We start from the raw sequence: 20,970 nt of genomic DNA, 5'->3' as shown, positions 1-20,970 counted from the left end.
CAGTGGTTTCTGTTTCTTTCAGAGTAAAGACAGAATTGTAACTGTGGCCTATGAGGCCGGACATTATCCTTGACCCATGTGGCCATGTCTCTCCCTCTCCCAATACTGCTTCGTTCTTATCCCCTTTCAGTCTACTTTCCCTTCTTTCTCACTGCTCTCTGACAACTGTCTTCCTGTTGCTGTTCTTCATACATCCCAGGCTAGGCATATACATGTTAGGGCCTTCACACTTGCTCTTTGCTCTGCTTGGAGCTTTCTTCCCATACACATCCAGGTGGCTTGCTTCCTCACTTCTTTCAAGTCTTTTTTCAAATGTCAGATTCTTGGTGAGGCTTTCCTTGACGATCCTTTTTAAAAATGCAACCTCTTAATCCTTCTTTCCAGCTTTGTTTTTCTCTAGCTCTTACCAGCTCCTAATACACCAGATAACTTTATTTATCGCCTCCTCTCCACCTCCACTAGAATGTGCACTGGACTAGAACGTTAAGGACTTTTGTCTGTTTTTATCGCTGTATTTTTTTGTGCCGTGCCTGGTACACAGTAGGTGTATAATAAAGATTTGTAAATAAAGAAATGAACTAAGGTTATCTGGGAAAACAGGATGTATAAACTGTCTGCTACTAGGTACTACAGGTGGAAGGCAGGTAGCAGCAAAGACTAATTTTGAATATGAGGGTAAAGGATGCAGAGGAGGCTATTTAAAAGGCATACAAGTATGTACCCTTGACTCGATGTAATTCATGTGTGTTACATTTTCTGTGGTATTGTTTCATATTCATTCCAGCTTGTTCCTTGTACCTGGATGGCTTTTTTTTTTTCTGTAGCAGTTCACATTGGGTTTAAAATTACTTTGTAAATAGCTTTACCTATGATTTTATCAGAGAACCTTTCTTAGAGACACTGATCAGTGGATCTTAACTTGTCATTGGGTCACTGACCCTCTTGAAGAACTTGATGAAAGCTTAGGGACTCTTTTCTTAGAAAAATGCACTTAAACACAAAATTTTAAATCAGTTTCAGGGGTTCATTGTCTCCTAAGTCAGATTGAAGACCTTTATTCCACATAATAGCATCTTGAGATAAAGGATGTAGTTTTTAATCCTTACTTTTTCTTGAGATAAAGATTTTAGTTCATGGTTTTACCTATGAACTTTATAGTTCACTGTCAGAAATTTATTGGTGTTTTGAAATGTTCAGTACTTAATAGAAGTATGCCTTGCTTATTCTTAAAGGAACTGTAACTTGGAAAGTTGAATCCTTGAATCAGTAACTAAAGAGCTGAAACATTTATTTCCGCCATTTCAGTGGAATCCCTCAAGCACTTAGGATTGCTTAGGCTAGAATTCTAAAGAGATTAGAAGCTCCTTTGATATCAGAATGATTGTGAATTTTTCTTGCTTATATCTCAATATTATTTCGCATCAGGCAGAGCCCAGATAGTGGGAGAACTCGGACCAAACTTACAGTGGAGGAATTGAAGGCCTTTGTCCAACAACTTTTTAGTCTTCCGTGTGTCATCAGCCAAGCTCGGCAAGTAAAGGTGGAGTATTACATTCTTGTCTTGGGTAACCCCCTTGGTGGTGTGGGCTGCTATTTAGGTTTGTTTCTTTTCTGCTATTTAAGGTTTTTAGTAAGTAGTAAGAATCTCATGGCATCATTCTTAGACTTTATTCCTCATTTAAAATTCTGGGACTAAGGCTAGTTTAGGAGCCCTGGTGGCACAATGGTTAAGTGCTTGGCTGCTGACTGAATGGTTGGTAGTTCGAACCCACCAGCCACTGCTCAGGAGAAAAGACCTGGTGATCTGCTCCTGTAAAGATTACAGCCTAGGAGACTCTATGGAGGCAGTCTTACTCTGTTATATAGTGTTGCTGTGAGTCGGAATTGACTTGATGGCACACAAAAACAAGAGTACTTTATAATTTTTCTTTATTTTAGGTCAGAACCTCTATTTAGCATAGATGTCATTGAAGTGTAAGAAGTTAGAATCTGAATGTGTCAGTGAATTATTAGTACCTTTTTTTTTTTTAATTGCACAGTTCTAAAATTACTAGGGCCGTGATGGTTTAATGAATATATAAAACTCAAAAGTACACATCAAATATATTAATATGCATAGCCAGTTAGTAATATCTTGATAGCTTGGTGTCTGTTTTTGTGTTTTGGGGAATGGATAGAGTGTCTAAAATAGTTTGTTAAGATCATCAACTTGAGAAATCTAGTATCAGTTGTGTTCTTATCTTATTCCATTTCAGAAGAGCATGTTGATTGTTGACCACTGTTCTTGAAACACTTTCTTCTGTAAACGTTGTGATACCTTATTCTTCTAGTTTCTTCTTGACTCATTGGCATCTTTAGTTTTTTTTTGCTATACTTTTTCTTCTTTGCTTGACTTCTAAGTGTGGGAATATGTTGGGAGTCTCAGCCGTTTCTTTACTTTAGGTGCACACTCTCCTAATAGCTTACTTGTCCAGTGACATTAAATATCACCCATATCCTGTTTACTCCCACATCTCCAGCTCTGACTGCTTTTCTTCTTTTCTGTAGACTTGTACATTGAGTTGCTTTGGGGAACCACTAGAGAATTTTAACCACAGGGGAGTGATGTGATATGATTCATATTTTAGATGATCACTGGTTACTAAGTGAAAAATAGACTGCAGGGGATAAGAGTAGAAGCAGGAAGGCCAGTTAGGAGGCTGTTGCAGTAATCCAGAGGACAAATTCTAGTAACTTAGAGCATAGTTTATACTGTTTCCATTTAGCCAACTAAAAGGCATCTTAACAGCTTTGCAATGAATTAAGCGAATCAGAGTTCTTGATTCATTTATTTCCTTATATTCCACATCCAGTCTCTAAATTACCTCCAAAATATATCCCAAAGCCAACCATTTATCATTACCTTCATTGCTTAAACTGTATTCTGAGCCACTAGAAGGAGCCCTGGTGGCACAATGGTTAAGTGCTCAGCTGCTAACCAAAAAGTCCGCGGTTCGAACCCACCAACTGCTCCGCAGGAGAAAGAGGTGACAGTCTGCTTCCGTAAAGATTACAGCCTTGGAAACCCTATGGGGCAGTTCAACTCTGTCCTGTAGGGTTGCAGTAAATCAGATTCAGTTTGACGGGAATGGGTTTGGAAAGCACTAGAATCTGTGTTTTGGATTACTGCAACAGGCTCTTAACTTGTCTCCCTTCTTCTACTTTTTTCCTCTGCAGTCTGTTTTTCATTTAGTAGTGAGAGTGATCATCCAAACTATGAATCAGATCCTATCATTCCCTTGTGGTTGCAGTTCTCCCCTGGCTCCCCAAAGCCATTAGAATGAAATCCATACTCATTATAATCTCCAAAGTACTGTGTAATCTGACCTCTGCTTATTCCCCAGCTACATTTCTCACTCACCCACTTTGCTTCCCCTCATGCAATTGGACCAATACACCAAGCTCATTCCACTTTTAAAGCTTTTGTAGTTACTGTTTGCTCTGTGTGAACTGTAGCCCTGGTGGTGCAGTGGTTAAGAACTCAGCTGCTAACAAAAAGATAGGCAGTTGGAATCCACCAGCCTCTCCTTGGAAACCCTGTGGGGCAGTTCTGCTCTGTCCTGTAGAGTCGCTATGAGTTGAAATTGACTCGACTGCCACGGGTTTCTGTGTGAACTGCCCATCCTCCGGATCTTCATATGGTTCCCACCACTACCTTCTCTTCATTTTAGTTTCAGGTCCTATCTTCTGTGACTACCCTAGCTGAGTAATATGCTCCCCTACCTTTCTAGTCATTTTCTATCATGTTGCCCTATTTTATTGTCATAGCACTTAAGATGAACTGTAAACATTTTATTCATATGTTTATTGTCTTGCCACCTATATTAGAATGTATGTCCCTTGAGGACAGGGACTTTTGTCTCTTTCAATACTGTGTGGCTAGAACAGTGCCTGCATCTGAGTCAGCAGTCATTAAATAGTTATTTTATAAATAAGACTATAGAAGTAATTACAGAGAAGCATATGTATGCTTCTAACTATCATACCTATTTGGTGCTATGATGGTGAGATTATAAGGTGGTCTAGAGTTGGTTTATCAGTTGTCCTTTGGCTTGCCTGAACTATGTCCATTCCATACTAATTTTGTATCTTTGGAATTTGCTTTCTGTTTTTGTTTTGACCCTTTCAGAATTTGCTGGATGATGTGGAAGAGTTCCATGAACGTGCTCAGGAGGCAATGATGGATGAAACCCCAGACTCTTCCAAACTCCAGATGTTGATAGACATGGGCTCTAGTCTCTATGTGGAACTACCTGAATTACCCCGACTGAAGCAAGAGCTACAGCAGGCTCGATGGTTGGATGAAGTAAGACTGACCCTATCAGATCCACAGCAAGTCACTTTGGATGTCATGAAGAAACTGATTGACTCTGGGGTGGGGTTGGCGCCCCACCATGCTGTGGAGAAAGCAATGGCTGAACTACAGGAGCTCCTTACAGTGTCCGAGCGATGGGAAGAAAAGGCTAAGGTCTGCTTACAGGCAAGGTGAGCACATGTCTTGGTGACTGTCACCTCTTTAGTAACTAGGTCAGAATGGAGAATGGAAAAGAGGAGCATAAAGGACTATGTCATTAAATGTTTATTACATGGTTTGTGTCTTCCCAGGCCAGTTACTAAGTTATCAGATGATACTACATCTAGATAGTTTCAGATTTTAATTACATGCAGAGTACTTTGTTAGGAACTTTAAGTGATACAAAGTAGTATTTGTTTTAGCACTTGCTTGGAAAATCTGGTGGCTGTAGTGGTTAAGAACTATGGCTGCTAACCAAAAGTTTGGCAGTTCGAATCCACCTGGTGCTCCTTGGAAACTCAGTGGGGCAGTTCTCCTCTGACCTATAGGGTCGCTGTGAGTCAAAATCGACTTGATGGCAACAGGTTTTTTATTAATGATATTATAGTTAGGAACTACGACGTGTAAAGCTTATTGCAATGTGTTTTTCATGTTACTTGAGAGATACAGATAAATGCTGTATTCAGAGGAGGAGAGATCATTGTGAGCTTGGATGGTTAGTAGAGAAGCTTGAGAGAAAAGTGAGAGTTTAGGCAGAGCCTTGAAGAGTGATAGGATTGAAGTGGAAGGTAAATAAGAGAGATGTCATAAGCCAAATTCTAAGGTGTGTTGAGGTGACAGAAAATAAAAGAGTTTACTAGAGTGGAGGATTTATGCAGGAAAGTAGTGGGAGATAAGAATCGTGAGGATGTTAAGCAGTTGCGTTAGCATTGGCACCCTTGAATTTACAAGATGTAGGTAAAGTACACTGACTCCTCACTTATCAACTATCTGGTTATCTAATATTTCGCATTTATGATAATAGTAAAAAATTTACTCTCTGACTATTTTGCGCATTAAGGAGGTGGCGGGCATGGCAGCAACAGCTGTGGAGGGGGGAGTGTCCACTCCCTCGAGGAAGATCTCTGGGCGGCCTCTGGGAAGCTGGGCCATGCTACCACATGCCCTCTGCTCCCTCTTGCTGGTGGGGCACCATTCTAGCTATCACACAGGGTTGGCCTTCTTCGTGGCCGTGGTCTCTGGGCAGTACCGAGCCAGTGGACATCTGTTCTGGGTTCTCAGCTCCTATGCGGCCTGATGTCCTGCAGCTCGAAATTGCTGTGGGGTGGAAAGAGAGGAAACAAAGTGGCATTGAAGAGGGTGTGAGGGTGTTTGGAAGGAACAAGTGCAAGTTTCATGACATCCCAAAGTGAGCCAAACTGGGCCTGAAGCCTCTGCCTTGGCGGGGCCAGGTGCACTGCCAGTCTCGCAGTGCCTTTGCTCACAGGAAGCCCCGAGCCTCCATGACTCGCCAGGCCCAGGGGGCAAAGCGGGCCCCGGGATCCTGAACTTGGGGCTTGCAGTGGTGGGAGTGGAGCCCTGGAGGTGGATCCCAGAGTTACTTGAGGATAGAAGGCGCTGTACTCACTGCAATGACAGAGAAAGGGGGAAGGAGCCAAGCACTATTTCTAAGTGCTTTTTTTTATGGAGACAGTAGTGAAAAAGACACAGAAGGTCCCTGCTCTCATAGAGCTAACATTCTAGTAGGAAGAGACCAATGAATAAGTGAGCGAATGAATGAGCTTCAAATGATTAGTGTCATGAAGAAAATAAAATTGGTAAAGAAGTAGAAGATAATGGAGATTATGGAGTGAGCAGTGGGTAAAATTTTCCCTTTTTAAACTCCTGTCAAAGTTTTCTTTCTGAAACATCCTTAATCTTTAAAAAAAAAAAAATTTTTTTTTGGCTGCATAGACCATTTTATTTATTTATTTTATTGTGATTTAGGAGAAAGTTGACAGAGCAAGTTAGTTTCTCATTAGGAAATTCACACACAAATTGTTCATGGCATTGGCTGTAATCCCATATTGTGTCAGCTCTCTCCCTCTTTCCCTTTGCACTCAAGGTTCACCGTGTCCGTTCATCCAGTTTTCCTGTCTCCTCTTGCCTTCTCATCTTTGTTCTGGGTGGGTGTTACTCATTGGATCTTGTATACTTGATTGATCTAAGAAGCAAGTTCCTCACATGTGCTATTCTTTGTCTTATAGGCCTGTCTAATCTTTGGCTGAAAGGTAAACTTCGGGAGTGGCTTCAAGTCTGAGTTACAAGGGTGTTTGGGGGCCAGTCTCGGGAGTTCTTCTAGTCTCTGTCACGCCAGTAAGTCTGGCCTTTTTTGTGAATTTGATCATTTGTTGTACATTTTTCTCCCGTTCTGTCTGGGACCATATATTGTAGTTTCAGTCAGAGCAGTCAATAGTGGTAGCCATATACCATCTAGTTCTTCTGATCTTGGGGTTGTGTAGGCTGTGGTTCATGTGGTCCATTAGTCCTTTGGACTAATTGCTTTCTTGGGTCTTTAGTATATTTCCCTCTCCTTTGCTCCAAACTAGAAAAGACTGATAGTTGTATCTTAGATAGCCACTCTCGAGCTTTTAAGACCCAGATGCTACTCATCAAAGTAGGATGTAGAACATTATCTTTAAGAACTATGTTGTGCCAATTGATATAGATGTTCCCTGAGTCTATGGTCCTTTGCCTTCGAGCCTCTGAACTTCAGCCCATGAGGTGTTTAGCTATGTCTAAGAGGTTTCCCTGACTGTGCCACTTGTGTGCTCTATTGTCTATATTAACACATGAGGAGCACCTACAGTCATGTATTTAGAAATTTCTACCACCAAACCTGTATATGCCGATGGGTATGCCCTCTTACCCTCTCCCTCACCTCTTGGCATATCAATCTGTGTATCAATTGATAGATTATTGTTTGTTGATTCTATTGTTGCAGGATTGTCTATGCTATAGCAATTACTGTACAAACCAAACCCAACCCATTGCCATGGAGTCGATTCTGACTCATAGTGACACTATCAGACAGAGTAGAACTACCACGTAGAATTTCCAAGGAGAGGGCTAGTGGATTCGAACTGCTGATCTCTTGGTTAGCAGCCATAGCTCTTAACCACGACACCACCACCATATGAAAACAAAAAGCCAAACCCATTGCCTTCGAGTCAATTCTGACTCATAGTGACCCTGTAGGACAGAGTACAACTGCCCCATAGAGTTTCCAAGGAGCGCCTGGTGGAGTTGAACTGCTGACCTTTGGGTTAAGCACTTAACCACTACGCCACCAGAGTTTCTGCGCCACCACCATGGTTGTCCTTTATTCCTGCATTCCTCTCAGTGTCCTCTCTTGCCTTAGATATGTTGTACTGGCTTCTCCTGTGTTGTGTATTGCCTTTCCCTTCAGTGGTATTATCTCATACTTACTATCTCTTTGGCAAATTTCTCCTCCTCCCCCCTCATCCCTGGTAACCATTGAAGAATCTTTCTTTTCTTGTGTTTAAGTCTTTTGTTGTCACTTTATAAAAGCAGTTTCATGCAGTATTTGTGTTTTTGTGATTCTTATTTCATTCAGTGTAATGCCCTCCAGATTCAACCACGTTGTGAGATGTTTTGTGGATTCGTCATTATTCTTTATTGTTGCATAGTATTCTGTTGTATGTATGTACCGGAGTTTGTTAATCTTTTCATCTGTTGATGGGCACTTAGGTTGTTTCCACCTTTTTGCTATTGTGAATAATGCTGCAGTGAACATGGGTATGCATATATCTATTCATGTCACAGCTCTTATTTCTTTAGGGTATATACCTAGGAGTGGAATTGCTGGATCATGTGGTATTTCTGTTGCTAGCTTTTTGAGGAAGCGCCATACTGTTTTCCAAAGCGATTGTACCATTTTACGTTCCTGTTAGCAGTGTGTAAGAGTTCCAATCTCCCCACATCCTCACCAACATTTGTTATTTTCTGTTTTTGTGATTAGTGCCAGTAATGTCAGGTGAGATGACATTTCATTGTAGTTTTGATTTGCATCTCTCTAATTGCTAATGATCGTGAGCATTTCTTCATATGTTTGTTAGCGGCCTGAATGTCTTCTTTGGTGAAATATCTGTTCATTTCCTTTGCCAATTTTTTAATAGGATTATTTGTCTTTTTTGTTGTTGTTGAGGTGTTGAAGTTTTCTATAAACTTTAGAGATTAGACCCTTGTTGGATAGGTTGTAGTCAATTTTTTTTTCCCAATCTGTAGGTTCTCTTTTTACTCTTTTGGAGAAGTCTTTTGTTGAGCATAAGTGTTTAATTTCTAGGAGGTTCCATTTGTCTAGTTCATTTTTTTCTATGTGTGTATTTTTAGTTATGTTTGGCGATCTGTGCCATATATTAGGGCCTCTAGTGCTGTCCCTGATTTTTCCTCCATGATCTTTATAGTTTTAGGTTTCATATTTAGGACTTCGATCTATTTTGAATTTTTATATATGGATCCTGTATCATTTTTCTACAAACGGATATCCAATTTTGCCAGCAGCATTTGTTGAAGAGATTTTTCATTTCCCCATTCAGTAACCTTTGGTTCTTTGTCAAAGATCAGCTGTCCATAGGTGGATGGATTTATGCCTGGGTTCTCAATTCCGCTCCATTGGTTTGTGTCTCTTGTCGTACCAGTACCAGGCTGTTTTGACTACTGTGGTTGTGTAGTAGGTTCTGAGATCAGGTAGTGTGAGGCTTCCTACTTTGTTCTTGTTTTTTAATAAGGCTTTACTTATCTGGGGCCTCTTTCCCTTCCATATAAAGTTAGTGATTAGTTTTCCCATCTCGGTGCAGAATGCTTTGGGATTTGGATCGGGATTGCATTATATCTGTACGTTGCTTTGGGTAGTATTGATATTATTAAATCTTCCTATCCAAGAGCATGGTACGTTTTTGCATTAATGTAAGTCTCTTTTGGTTTCTTGTGGTAATATTTTGTAGTCTTCTTTGTATAAGTTTTTTACATCCCTGGTTAGATTTATTCCTAAGTATTTTCTCTCTTTGGGAACTATTACAGATGGTATTGTTTTCCTGATTTCCTTTTCGCAGTTCTCTTTGTTAATGTATAGGAATCCAGCTGATTTTTGTATGTTAATCTTGTATCCTGTCTCTTTGCTAGATGTTTCTATTAGTTCCAGTAGCTTTCTTTTGGAGTCCGTAACATTTCCTATGTATAGAATCATATCATCTGTTAATAGGGATAGTTTTACTTCTTCCTTACCAGGTGAAGATGCCCTTTATTTCCTTTTCTTGCATTATTGCTCTCACCAGGACTTGCAATGCAGTGTTTAATAAGCGTGGTGTTAACGGGCATCCTTGTCTGGTTCCCGTTCTCAGGTGGAATGCTTTCAGAGTCTCTCCGTCAAGCGTAAGGTTGGCCTTGGTTTTGTATAAATTCCCTTTATTATGTTGAGGAATTTCCCTTCTATTCCTGTTTTGCTGAGAGTTTTAATCAGGAATAGGTATTAATCAGATGCCTTTTCTGTATCAATTGATATGATCATGTGATTATTTTCCTTTGTTTTGTTTATGTAGTGGATTATGTTGATTGATTTCTAATGTTGGACCAACCTTACATGCCTGGTATGAATCCCACTTGATTGTGATTTTTTTTGTTTATGATACGTTGTTGTGTTCTCTCGGCTAGGATTTTGGTGAGAATTTTTGCATCTGTATTCATGAAGGATAGTGGGCTGTAGTTTTCTTTTTTAGTGGTGTCCTTGCCTGGCTTCGGTATTAGGGCTATGCTGGCTTCATACAATGAGTTTGGGTGTATTCCTTCTTCTTCTAAATAGTTTGAGTAGAATTGGTGTTAACTCTTTGAATGTTAGGTAGAATTCTCCAGTGAAGCTGGACTGGAGCTTTTTTTTTTTGTTGGGAATTTTTTTAGTGATCCCTTCAATTTCTTTTTTTGTTATGGGTCTGTTCAGATTTTCTACCTCAGTTTGTGTTAGTGTAGGTTGGTGGTTTCTAGAAATTTGTTCATTTCCTCTAGGTTTTTAAATTTGTTAGAGTACAGTTTTTCGTAGTATTCTGTTAGGATTCTTTTTATTTCGGTTGGTTCTATTGTAATATCACCCGTATCATTTCTTATTTGAGTTATTTGCATCTTCTGTTCTTCTTTTGTCAGTCTGACCAGTGCTTTGTCAATTTTATTAATCCTTTCAAAAAACCAGCTTTTAGTCTTGTTGATTCTTTGTATTGTTTTCCTGTTCTCTGTTTCATTTTATTTCTGCCCTGATTTTTATTATTCCATTTCTTCGGGTGACTGTGCTTCTTTTGCTGCTGTCTTACTAATTGTTGGAGTTGTAGGGTTAATGTTTTGATTTTTGTCCTTCTCTTTTGATGTATGCATTTATTGCAATAAATTGACCTCTGAGCACTGCTTTTGCTCTGTTTCAGAGGTTTTGGTATATTGTGTTTTTGTCTTCATTTCATTCTAGGAATTTAAAAAATTTTATCTTTCATTTCTTCTGTTACCCAGTAGTTTTTAAGCAGGGTGTTATTTAGTTTCCATTCCTTAATGGAAATTTAATTCCTGTTTATAGTGTTGTACTCAGAGAAGATGCTTTGTATCATTTCCATGTTTTTGAATTTGTTGAGACTTGCTTTGTGGCCTAAAGTGGGGTGTATTCTGGAGTATGATCCATGAGCATTGGAGAAGAATGTGTACATGGCAGCTGTTGGGTGATGTGCTCTGTATATGTCTGTGAGGTCAAGTTGGTTGATTGTGGTGTTTAGATCTCTGTGTCCTTGTTGAATTTCTTTATAGTTGTTCTGTCCTTCATGTAGAGTGGTGTGTTAAAGTCTCCTAGCATTATTGTGGAAGTGTCACTTTCTCTTTTCAGTGCTGTTAGAGTTTATTTTATGTGTTTTGGAGCTCTGTTGGTGGGTGCGTATAAATTTATTATGGTTACATCCTCTTGGTGGAATGACCCTTTAATCATTATAGAATATTCTTCCTTGTCTTTTATAGTGAATTTTGCTTTAAATCTATTTTATCAGAGATTAATACTACCACTCCTGCTTTTTTTCTCATTATTTGAGCAAAAAAAGATATGTTTTTCCATCGTTTCAATTTTATTTATATTTTTGTCTTAGGTTCGTCTCTTGGAGACAGCACATGGATGGATCATGTTTTTTTTATCCATTCTGCCACTCTCCATCTCTTTACTGGTGCATTTAGGCCATTTACATTCAGTGTCATCATCAATAGGTATGAGCTTATTGCTGTCATTTTCTTAGGATTTTTTTTTTGTGGTGAGTTTTTTCATTCCACTTAATTTTCTGTGCTGAGTTTTTTGTTTTTTTTTTTAATTGTGGCATGTCATTTCATCTCCTTTGTCATTTTTGGTTTTGTGTTGTCTTAGTTATCTAGAGCTGCTATAACAGAAATACTACAAGTAGATGGCTTTAACAAAGAGAAGTTTATTCTCTCACAGCCCCGTAGGCTAGAAGCCCAAATTCAGGGTGTCAGCTCCAGGGGAAGGTTTTCTCTCTCTGTTGGCCTTTTCATCAATCTTCCCCAAGTCTAGGAGTTTCTCTGCGCAGGCGCGCCAAGTCCAAAGGATGCGCTGTGCTCCTGGCACTGCTTCCTTGGTAGTATGAGGTCCGCCTGTCTCTCTTCTGGCTTCTTTCTTTTATTTCTCAAGAGATTGCCTCAAGACACAATCCAGTCCTGTAGGTTGAGTCCTGCCTTACTAACACAACAGCCGTCCATCCTCTCTCATTAACATCACAGGGGCAGAATTTATAACGTATACAAAAATCACACAATACTGGGAATCATGGCCCAGCCAAATTGATACACACATTTTTGGGGGGGACATAATTTAATCTATGACATGTGTGTACTGAATCTTTTTGATTTTCTTCTTTATATTTCAATGAGTAAGTTTGTTGACTTTCTGTATGGTTACCTGAAATTTTCCTTTATCTTCCTAAGTTTAAAGCAGTAATTTATTTCTTGATACCGCCTTGACTTCCTCTCCATGTGCAAGTTCTAAACCTGCACCTTCTATTCCCTCTTTGTGTTTTGAAGTTGTCGTCAGTTGTAGATTAATGTCTTTGGTTCCCTGTTTTCCATCTTTAAGCTTTATTTTATTTTTTGAGAGTTCTTTATCTGGGCAGAGATCTGCCTGATGTTGTCATGTGCTTTAATCTCAAGTTGTCTGGTGTGTTGTTAGTTTTCTCTCCAAAGGACTCCCTGTAGTATATCTTGTAGTGTTGGTCTGGTTTTTACAGATTCCTTCAATTTCTGTTTATCTGGAAATGTCCTAATTTCGCGGTCATATTTGAAGGATAATTTTGCTAGATAAACAATTCTTGGTTGGCGGTTTTGTATATATTAACCCATTGCCTTCCTGCCTGTATGATTTCTGCCAAGTAATCAGAATTTAGTCTTATCGACACCCCTTTTTAGGTGATCTTTTGTTTTTTCTGAGCTGCTTTCAGGATTCTTTCTTTGTCTTTGATTTTGGAAAGTTTGGTTATGATACGTCTCAGTGTTCTTCTTTTGGGATCTATCCTGTATGGGGTTCATTAGTGCTTCTTGTATAGTTATCTTCTCATCTTTCCTGACGTTGGGGAAGTTAACATATCTTCTGCATTTCTGTCTGTGCTTTTTGTTGACTTCTTCCCTTCTGCAATTCCAATCACGCAAAAGTTATTCCTATTAATAGTGTCCCACAAAACTCTTAGGCTTTCTTCGTTTTTCTTTTTTTGATTTTTATCGTGCTTTAAGTGAAAGTTTACAAATCAAGTAAGCCTCTCATACAACTTTCATTTTTCTTGATTGTTCCTCGAACAGATTAGTGTCAAGGGCTTGGTCTTCTATTCTGCTAATCCTGTCGTCCATTATTTCAGTTCTATTCCTATGACTTTCCATGGAGTTGTCAGTTTCTGCTGTTTTATTGTTAAGCTTCTGGATTTGTCAGTTTCTGCTGTTCTATTGTTAAGCTTCTGGATTTCTAGTTGCTGTTTCTGTATCATTTTTAGTTGTCTATTTGTTTTGTCATTTTGTATTGTTTTCCTGAATTTTTCTAGTGTTTTGTCTGTGTATTCCTTGGTTTTGACTGTATTCTGTATAGTTTTATCTGTGTGGTCCTTGATTCCTTTGAGGTCCCTATACATAAGCCTTTTGAATTCCTTATCAGGAAGCTCCTTTACCTTTTCTTCCTCAGGGAGAATATCTGGTTCTTTTCTGTGGTCACTTGTTAGAGCTATCTTGTCATGCTTCTTCGGGTGGTTTGCTATCGTCCTTTGTCTCCAGAACATTAAGGGGTTATTGTATTTGTATTTTATTTGTATAATTATTTGCTGGGTCCTCTTTTGTTTGTTCTTTTGTTTGTTTTATATGGGTGATTTCTGGCAGATGTGGCTGGAGTGGTGCTCTGATCTTTGGACTGGCTGTGCTAGAGCCCTCTGTACCTGTCTTTGAGCAGGTGGAGTGTTGGGTAGGTGTGGGAGCTTGGGTCTTTGTTCACTGAGCTTGCGGGAGAGCTGAGGGTGGATTGGTTGGTTTTGGCCTCTGTCTTCAGTTTGATGTAATCAGGAGCTGGGAATGATGTTCTCCATGCTGGTGGGGTGGCTGATGTGGGTGTGGTGGGCGAATGGGGGCATGATCCTCTCCTCTTGCTGGTTTGCAGGGTGGGGAGGTATGGGTGGTAGAGGGTGTGGCAGGGGGACATTTACACAGTGGCTTTACCTCCACTTCCTCCTGGGCAGGGGGAGGGAGGAAGTAATGGCAGGTGGATGTTCGTTTACCCTCGCTGCATCTGTCTGTTGGTGGTGAGAAGAGGGGGAAGGTGCAGTGGGTGGGCATTCATGCACTTTACCCTGACCTCTGATAAAAAAAAAAAAAAAGATAGGATGACGTTTTGTTTTGTCTTTTAGGTGAAAGTTTACAGCGCAGTTTTTTCATTCAGAAATTTTATACACATATTGTTTTGTGACATTAGTTGCAGTCCCTGCAACATGTCAGCACTCTCCCACTTTCCCTTTCCACCCTAGGTTCTCAGTGTCCTTTCATCCAGTTTTCCTGCCTTCTCATCTTTGCTTTTGGGAATGTGTTGCCCATTTGGTCTCGTATACTTGACTGAACTTCCTCACATGTATTATTATGGTTTGTTTTATAGGCCTGTCTAATCTTTAGCTGAAAGGTGGACTCCAGGAGCGGCTTCAGTTCTGAGTTAGCAGGGTGTCCGGGAGCCATAGCCCTGGGGCTTCCTCCAGTTTCTGTCAGACCAGCAATTCTGGCCTTTTTTTGTGAATTTGAATTTTGTTCTACATTTTTCTCCCACTCTGTCTAGAACCCTCTATTGTGATCCCTGTCAGAGCAATTGGTGGTAGTAGCCAGGCACCGTTTAGTTCTTCTGGGCTCAGGCTGGTGGGGGCTGTGATTCATGTGGTCCCATTAGTCCTTTGGATGAATATTTTACCTTGTGTCTTTGTTTTTCTTCATTCTCCTTTGCTCCGAATGTGCTGGGACCAAAGACATATCTTAGATGGTTGGTTGCAAGCCTTTAGGACCCCAGATGCTATTCACCAAAGTAGGATGTAGAACATTTTCTTTATGAACTATGTTATGCCAATTGACCTAGATGTCCCCTAAGACAATGATCCCCAGCCCTCAGCCCCGGTAACTTAGTCCCTTAATATGTTTGGATGTGCCTAGGAAGCTTCTGTGATTTTTGCCTTGGTCATGTTGTACTGATTTCCCCTATATTGTGTGTTGTCTTTCCCTTCACCGAAGTTAACATTTTTCTGTTATCTAGTTAGTGATTTCCCTCCCAGGTACTCTGCTCCCTCGTAACCATCAAAGATTGTTTTTTCCTGTGTGTAAACCTTTTCTTGAGTTTTTATAATAGTGGTCTTGCACAATATTTGTACTTTTGTGATAGACTTATTTCACTTACCATAACGTCCTCCATATTCATCCGTGTTGTAAGATCTGTCACAGATTAATCATTGTTCTTTATCATTGCATTGTATTCATTGTGTGTATATAGTATAATTTGTTTATCCATTCATCTGTTGATGAATTGTTTTCATCTTTTTGCCATTGTGAATAATGCTGCAGTGAACAAGGGTGTGCATATTCATGTGAGAGGACTTACTTCTCTAGGATACATTCCTAGGAATGGGACTGCTATTCCTATTTCTAGATTTTTGTTAAAGAGGTTCCATATCATTTTCCCTGGTGGTTGTACCATTTTTCATTCCCACCAGCAGTGCATAAGAGTTCCACTTTCCCCGCAACCTCTCAAACATTTGTTACTCCCTGTTTTTTTTTTTTAAATTAGTGCCAGTAAATTTGGGGTGAGATGGTAGGGTGACTTCTTGATTCTAGAAGACAGAATGTTCATCGATGTGATTTTTGGAGCCCTTTCTAAGTCTGGCATCATGCAGGGAGTAGAGCCAGTGTCTTTGAAGGATCTTGGCAGCTGGAACAATGAACATCTTGGTGGTGACCATCATGAACAGAAGTTCAGTACCCTGCCCCCTTTTTCCTGGAATGTATAATCCACCAGGGCTTTAGTATGATCTTCAAGAAAGAGAGAGAAGCCCTCCATGTCATGACTGAGATTGAATTTCTTACAATCCTGGAGAGTGAGGTTTTGTAGCCAAGTTTAGTTTGATTTAGGCAAATGTAATATTTCCTGCACCAGAGTATTGTGGAACAAACTCAAACCTGTTTTATTGGGCTGTATCAATCCTTTTAATTGTTGTCAGTCTGGCAGATGAAAACTGTGTTCTTTAGACCACCAAAACCAAATTTAAAAAAAAAAAAACAAACCATAGAGTCAGTTCTGACTCACGACATGCCCATGTGTTACAAAGTAGAGCTGCTCCATAGGACCAACTTGTTTTTAAAGGTTTCTTCTTTGTTTATAACATTCCTGGTTTCTTTTCTTTAACCTTTCACACTTGATAAAATCATACTTCTTTCTCTATTCTTATGTTGTTACAGTTATTAGGTACCGTTGAGTCTGATCTGACTCATAGCGACCCTGTGTACAACAGAACGAAATGCTGCCCAGTCCTGTGCCATCCTCAGTGTTGTTGCTGTGTTTGAGCCCATTGTTGCAGCCACTGTGTCATTCCATCTCGCTGAGGGTCTTCCTCTTTTTCACTGACCCTCTGCTTTACCAAGTGTAATGTCCTTCTCCAGTGTCTTAGTTATCTAATGCTGCTGTAACAGAAATACCACAAGTGGATGGCTTTAACAAAGAGAAGCTTAATTCCTCACAGTAAAGTAGGCTAAAAGTCCAAATTCAGGATGTCAGCTCCAGGGGAAGGCTTTCTGTCTCTGTCAGCCTTCTCATCAGTGTTCCCCCAGACTAGGAGCTTCTCTGTGCAAGGACCCTGGGTCCAAAGGACGCACTCTGCTCCTGCACTGCTTTTTTGGTGGTTTGAGGTCCTCCCTCTCTGCTTGCTTCCCTTTCCTTTTTATCTTGTGAGAGATAAAAGGTGGTGCAGGCCACACCCCAGAGAAACTCCCTTTACATTGGATCAGGAATGTGACTTTAATATGGGTGTTATAATCCCACCCTAATCGTCTGTAGCATAAAATTACAATCACGAGATGGACGACAACCACACAATACTAAAAATCATGGTCCAGCCAAAATGATTAACACATTTTGTGGGGGGCATAATTCAATCCATGACATCCAGGGGCTGATCCCTCCTGATAAAACCAAAAAACCCAAACCCAGTGCCATTGAGTTGATTCTGACTCATAGCAACCCTGTAGGACAGAGTAGAACTGCCTCATAGAGTTTCCAAGGAGCGCCTGGCAGATCTGAACTGCTGACCCTTTGGTTACCAGCTGTAGCACTTAACCAATACACCACCAGGGTTTCCTATCCCTCCTGATAACACGTCCAAAGTACATGAGACAAAGTCCTGCCATCCTTGGCTTCTAAGGAGCATTTTGGCTGTACTTCTTCCGAGAGAGATTTGTTCCTTTTTCTGGCAGTCCGTGTTATATTCAATATTCTTCACCAACACCACAATTCAAAGGCATCAATTTTTCTTTAGTCTTCCTTCTTCATTGTCCAGCTTTCGCATGTGTTTGAAGTGATTGAAAATACCATGGCTTGGGTCAGGCACACAAAGTGACATCTTTGCTTTTCTTAGCACATGAAAGAGGTTTTTTTATAGCAGATTTGCCCATGCAATACCTCATTTGATTTCTTGGCTGCTGCTTCCATGGGCATTGATTGTGAATACAAGTAAAGTGAAATAAACATCAGTAATTTCTCCGTTTATCATGATGTTACTTATTGGTCCAGTTGTGAGGATTTTTGTTGTGTTTATGTTGAGGTGTAATCCATACTGAAGGCTGTATGGTCTTTGATCTTCATCAAGAAGTTCGTTAGGCCCTCTTCACTTTCAGTAAGCAAGGTTATGTCATCTGCATAACGCAGGTTGTTAATGATTCTTCCTCTAATCTGATGCCCTGTTCTTCTTCATATAGTCCAGCTTCTCAGATTATTTGCCCAGCATACAGACTGAGTAAGTGTGATGAAAGGATGCAACCCTGACGCACACTTTTCTTGATTTTAAACCATGCGGTGTCCCCTTGTGTTTGAACGACTGTCACTTGGTCTATGTACAGGTTCCGTGTGAGCACAATTGTGTGTTCTGGAATCCCCATTCTTCACAATATTATATTATCCATAATTTGTTAAGATCCACATAGTTGAATGCCTTTGCATAGTCAAGAAAACATAGGTCAACATCTTTCTGATGTTCTCTACTTTCAGGCAAGATCCATCTGACGTCAGCAATGATATCCCTTGTTCCATGTTCTCTTCCGAATCCAGCTTGAATTTCTGGCAGTTCCCTGTTGATATACTGCTACAACTGCTTTTGAATGATCTTCAGCAAAATTTTACTTGAGTGTGATATTAATGTTATTGTTCGATAATTTCCACATTCAGTTGGATCACCTTTCTTTGGATTGGGCAAAAATATGAATCTCTTCCAGTCAGTTGTCTAGGAAGCTGACTTCCAAATTTCTTTGCATAGATGAGTGAGCACTTCCGGCATTGCATCTCTTTGTTGAAACATCTCAGTTGGTATTCCCTCAAACCCTGGAGCCTTGTTTTTCACCAGTGCCTTCAGTCCAGCTTGGACTTCTTCTTTCAGTACCATCGGTTCTTGATTGTATGCTGCCCCCTGAAATGGTTGAACATTGACCAGTTCTTTCTAGTATATTGACTGTGTATTCCTTCCATCTTCTTTTGATGCTTCCTGCATAGTTAAGTTTTTGCCCTTAGAATCCTTCAACATTGCAATTCAAGGCTTCAGTTTGTTTTACAATTCTTTCAGCTTGAGAAATGCTGAGCATGTTCTTCGCTTTTGGTTGTCTAACTCCAGTTCTTTGTCTTCTCGAGTCACTCTTTGAAATCTTTGGTTCAGCTGTTTTATATTATCATTTCTTCCTTTGGCTTTAGCTACTCTACGTTCAAGAGCGAGTTTCAGAGTGACTTCTGACATCCATTTTGATCTTTTGTTTTTCTTTCCTGTCTAATTTTAATGACCTCTTGCTTTCTTCATATATAGTGTCCTGGATGTTGTCCCACAACTTGTCTGGCCTTGGTCATTAGTGGTCAGTATGTCAAAGCTGTTCCTGAGATGGTCTCTAAATTCAGGTGGGATATACCCAAGGTTGTACTTTGGTTCTTGTAGACTTACTCATAACTTCCTTCAGCTTCAACTTGAACTTGCATATGAGCAATTGATAGAAGAACAAAGCCACTGGCCTTGTTCTGACTGGTGATATTGAGCTTTTCCATCGTCTCTTTCCACATATGTAATTGATTTGATTTCTGTGTATTCCATCTGGTGAGTTCCACATGTATAGTTGCCATTTATGTTGTTGAAAAAAGGTATTTCCAATGAAGAAGTTGTGGGTCTTGCAAAATTGTATCATGCAATCTCTGGCTTCGTTTCTGTCAACAAGGCCATATTTTCCAACTGCTGATCTTCTTTCTTTCCAGTTTTCACGTTCCAGTCACCAGTAATTATCAGTGCATCTTGATTGTATGCTTGATCAATTTCAGACTGCAGAAGTTGGTAAAAAATCTTCAGTTTCTTCATCTTTGGTCTTAGTGGTTGGTGTGTAAATTTGAATAATAGTCATATTAACTGATCTTCCTTGTAGGCGTACGGGTATTACCCTATCCCTGACAGCACTATATTTCAGTATAGATCTTAAAATGTTCTTTTAAACAATGACGTGATGCCATTCTTCTTCAATTTGTCATTCCCAGCATAGTAGGCCATATGATTGCCCTATTTAAAATGGATATTGATCTTCAAGCATTCCATTTCATTTTTTACAACTTCCGGTTTTTCTTAAGTCATACCTGGTACATTCCACGTTGCAATTATTAATGGATATTTGCAGCTGTTTATTCTCATTTTGAGTTGTGCCACATCAGCAAATGAAGGTCTCAAAAGCTTTATTTAGTAGCTTGACTCTCCGTTGAGGAGGTAGCTCTTCCCCAGTTGTATTTTGAGTGCCTTCTAACCTGAGGGGGTCATCTTCTGGCGCTGTATCAGACAGTGTTCCACTGCTATCCATAAGGTTTTTGCTTGTGAGTTTTTTCAGAAATAGATCACCAGATCCTTCTTCCCAGTCTTAGCCCGAAAGCTCCATTGAAACCTGTCCACCACAGGTGACCCTGCTGGTATGTGAAATACCAATGGCATAGCTTCCAGCATCACAGCAACACGCAAGCCACCACAGTACAACAGACTGACAGATGAGTGCCTATTCTTCTAGGCAGAGTTAATCAGTACCTTCCTTAATATTGTGCCCATAGTAATTTGTTCTTAGTTCCCAATACAAATATAATGCTTATCTTGTATTGTGATTAATTGAGGATAAGGTCTGTGTTTTATATATCTTTGTATAACCAGAGCTTAATTAATGTAGTTGAATTAAATGTACATGTTCAACGTTAATGGATTTCTAGTCTATTGCTTTCTACACTGCTATTTAATATGTATCTCTGGCAGTTTCAGATACTGTGGAAAACTAGACTGGAGCTAGTGTAGCATTGTGAAAAGAGCATGGGTTCTGGGACTCATCCTGAGTCCACATTTCAGGTGTGCTGTTTACTACAGTAAATGACTTTGGGGGAAATAACTTACCTTCTTTGAGTTAGAGTTTTCTCATCTGTAAAGTGGAAATAAATACCTGCTTTGCCTCCTTCATAGGATTGCGGTAAGAATGAAATTTCTTTACATACTCTGACATGTTACCTAAGTGTTGGTAGCGGTTGGACTTTTTCACATACATCCACCCTATTTTTATGTTTGTTTAGACCACGGCACAGTGTGGCCAGTTTAGAAAGCATTGTGAACGAAGCTAAGAACATTCCAGCCTTTCTACCCAATGTGTTATCCCTGAAAGAGGCTTTACAAAAAGCTCGAGAATGGACAGCTAAAGTGGAAGCTATTCAGGTAAGGATACATTTTCCTACTGTTCGGATAATGCCTGTCTCACAGATGAATCCCTTAATCCTTTAATTAACATAACCATAATAAAATAAT

General features: G+C 39.9%; 1 protein-coding gene across 1 annotated transcript in view; it reads left to right on the top strand.

The window, feature by feature from the left end:
• The window catches only part of KDM5A (lysine demethylase 5A), a 114,549-nt gene that overhangs the window by 68,769 nt on the left and 24,810 nt on the right, over positions 1–20,970 (top strand). The window contains exons 18-20 of the mRNA XM_064284755.1: positions 1,426–1,540; positions 4,169–4,524; positions 20,742–20,880. Of these exons, the coding sequence (XP_064140825.1) occupies positions 1,426–1,540; positions 4,169–4,524; positions 20,742–20,880 (610 nt within the window). The remainder of the gene's footprint in view (positions 1–1,425; positions 1,541–4,168; positions 4,525–20,741; positions 20,881–20,970) is intronic.

This window comes from Loxodonta africana, chromosome 4 (genome assembly GCF_030014295.1).
Source record: "Loxodonta africana isolate mLoxAfr1 chromosome 4, mLoxAfr1.hap2, whole genome shotgun sequence".
Taxonomy (NCBI): Eukaryota; Metazoa; Chordata; class Mammalia; order Proboscidea; family Elephantidae; genus Loxodonta; species Loxodonta africana.
The sequence above is the reverse complement of the archived record's forward strand: the minus strand, read 5'-3'. Positions and strand labels throughout refer to the sequence as shown.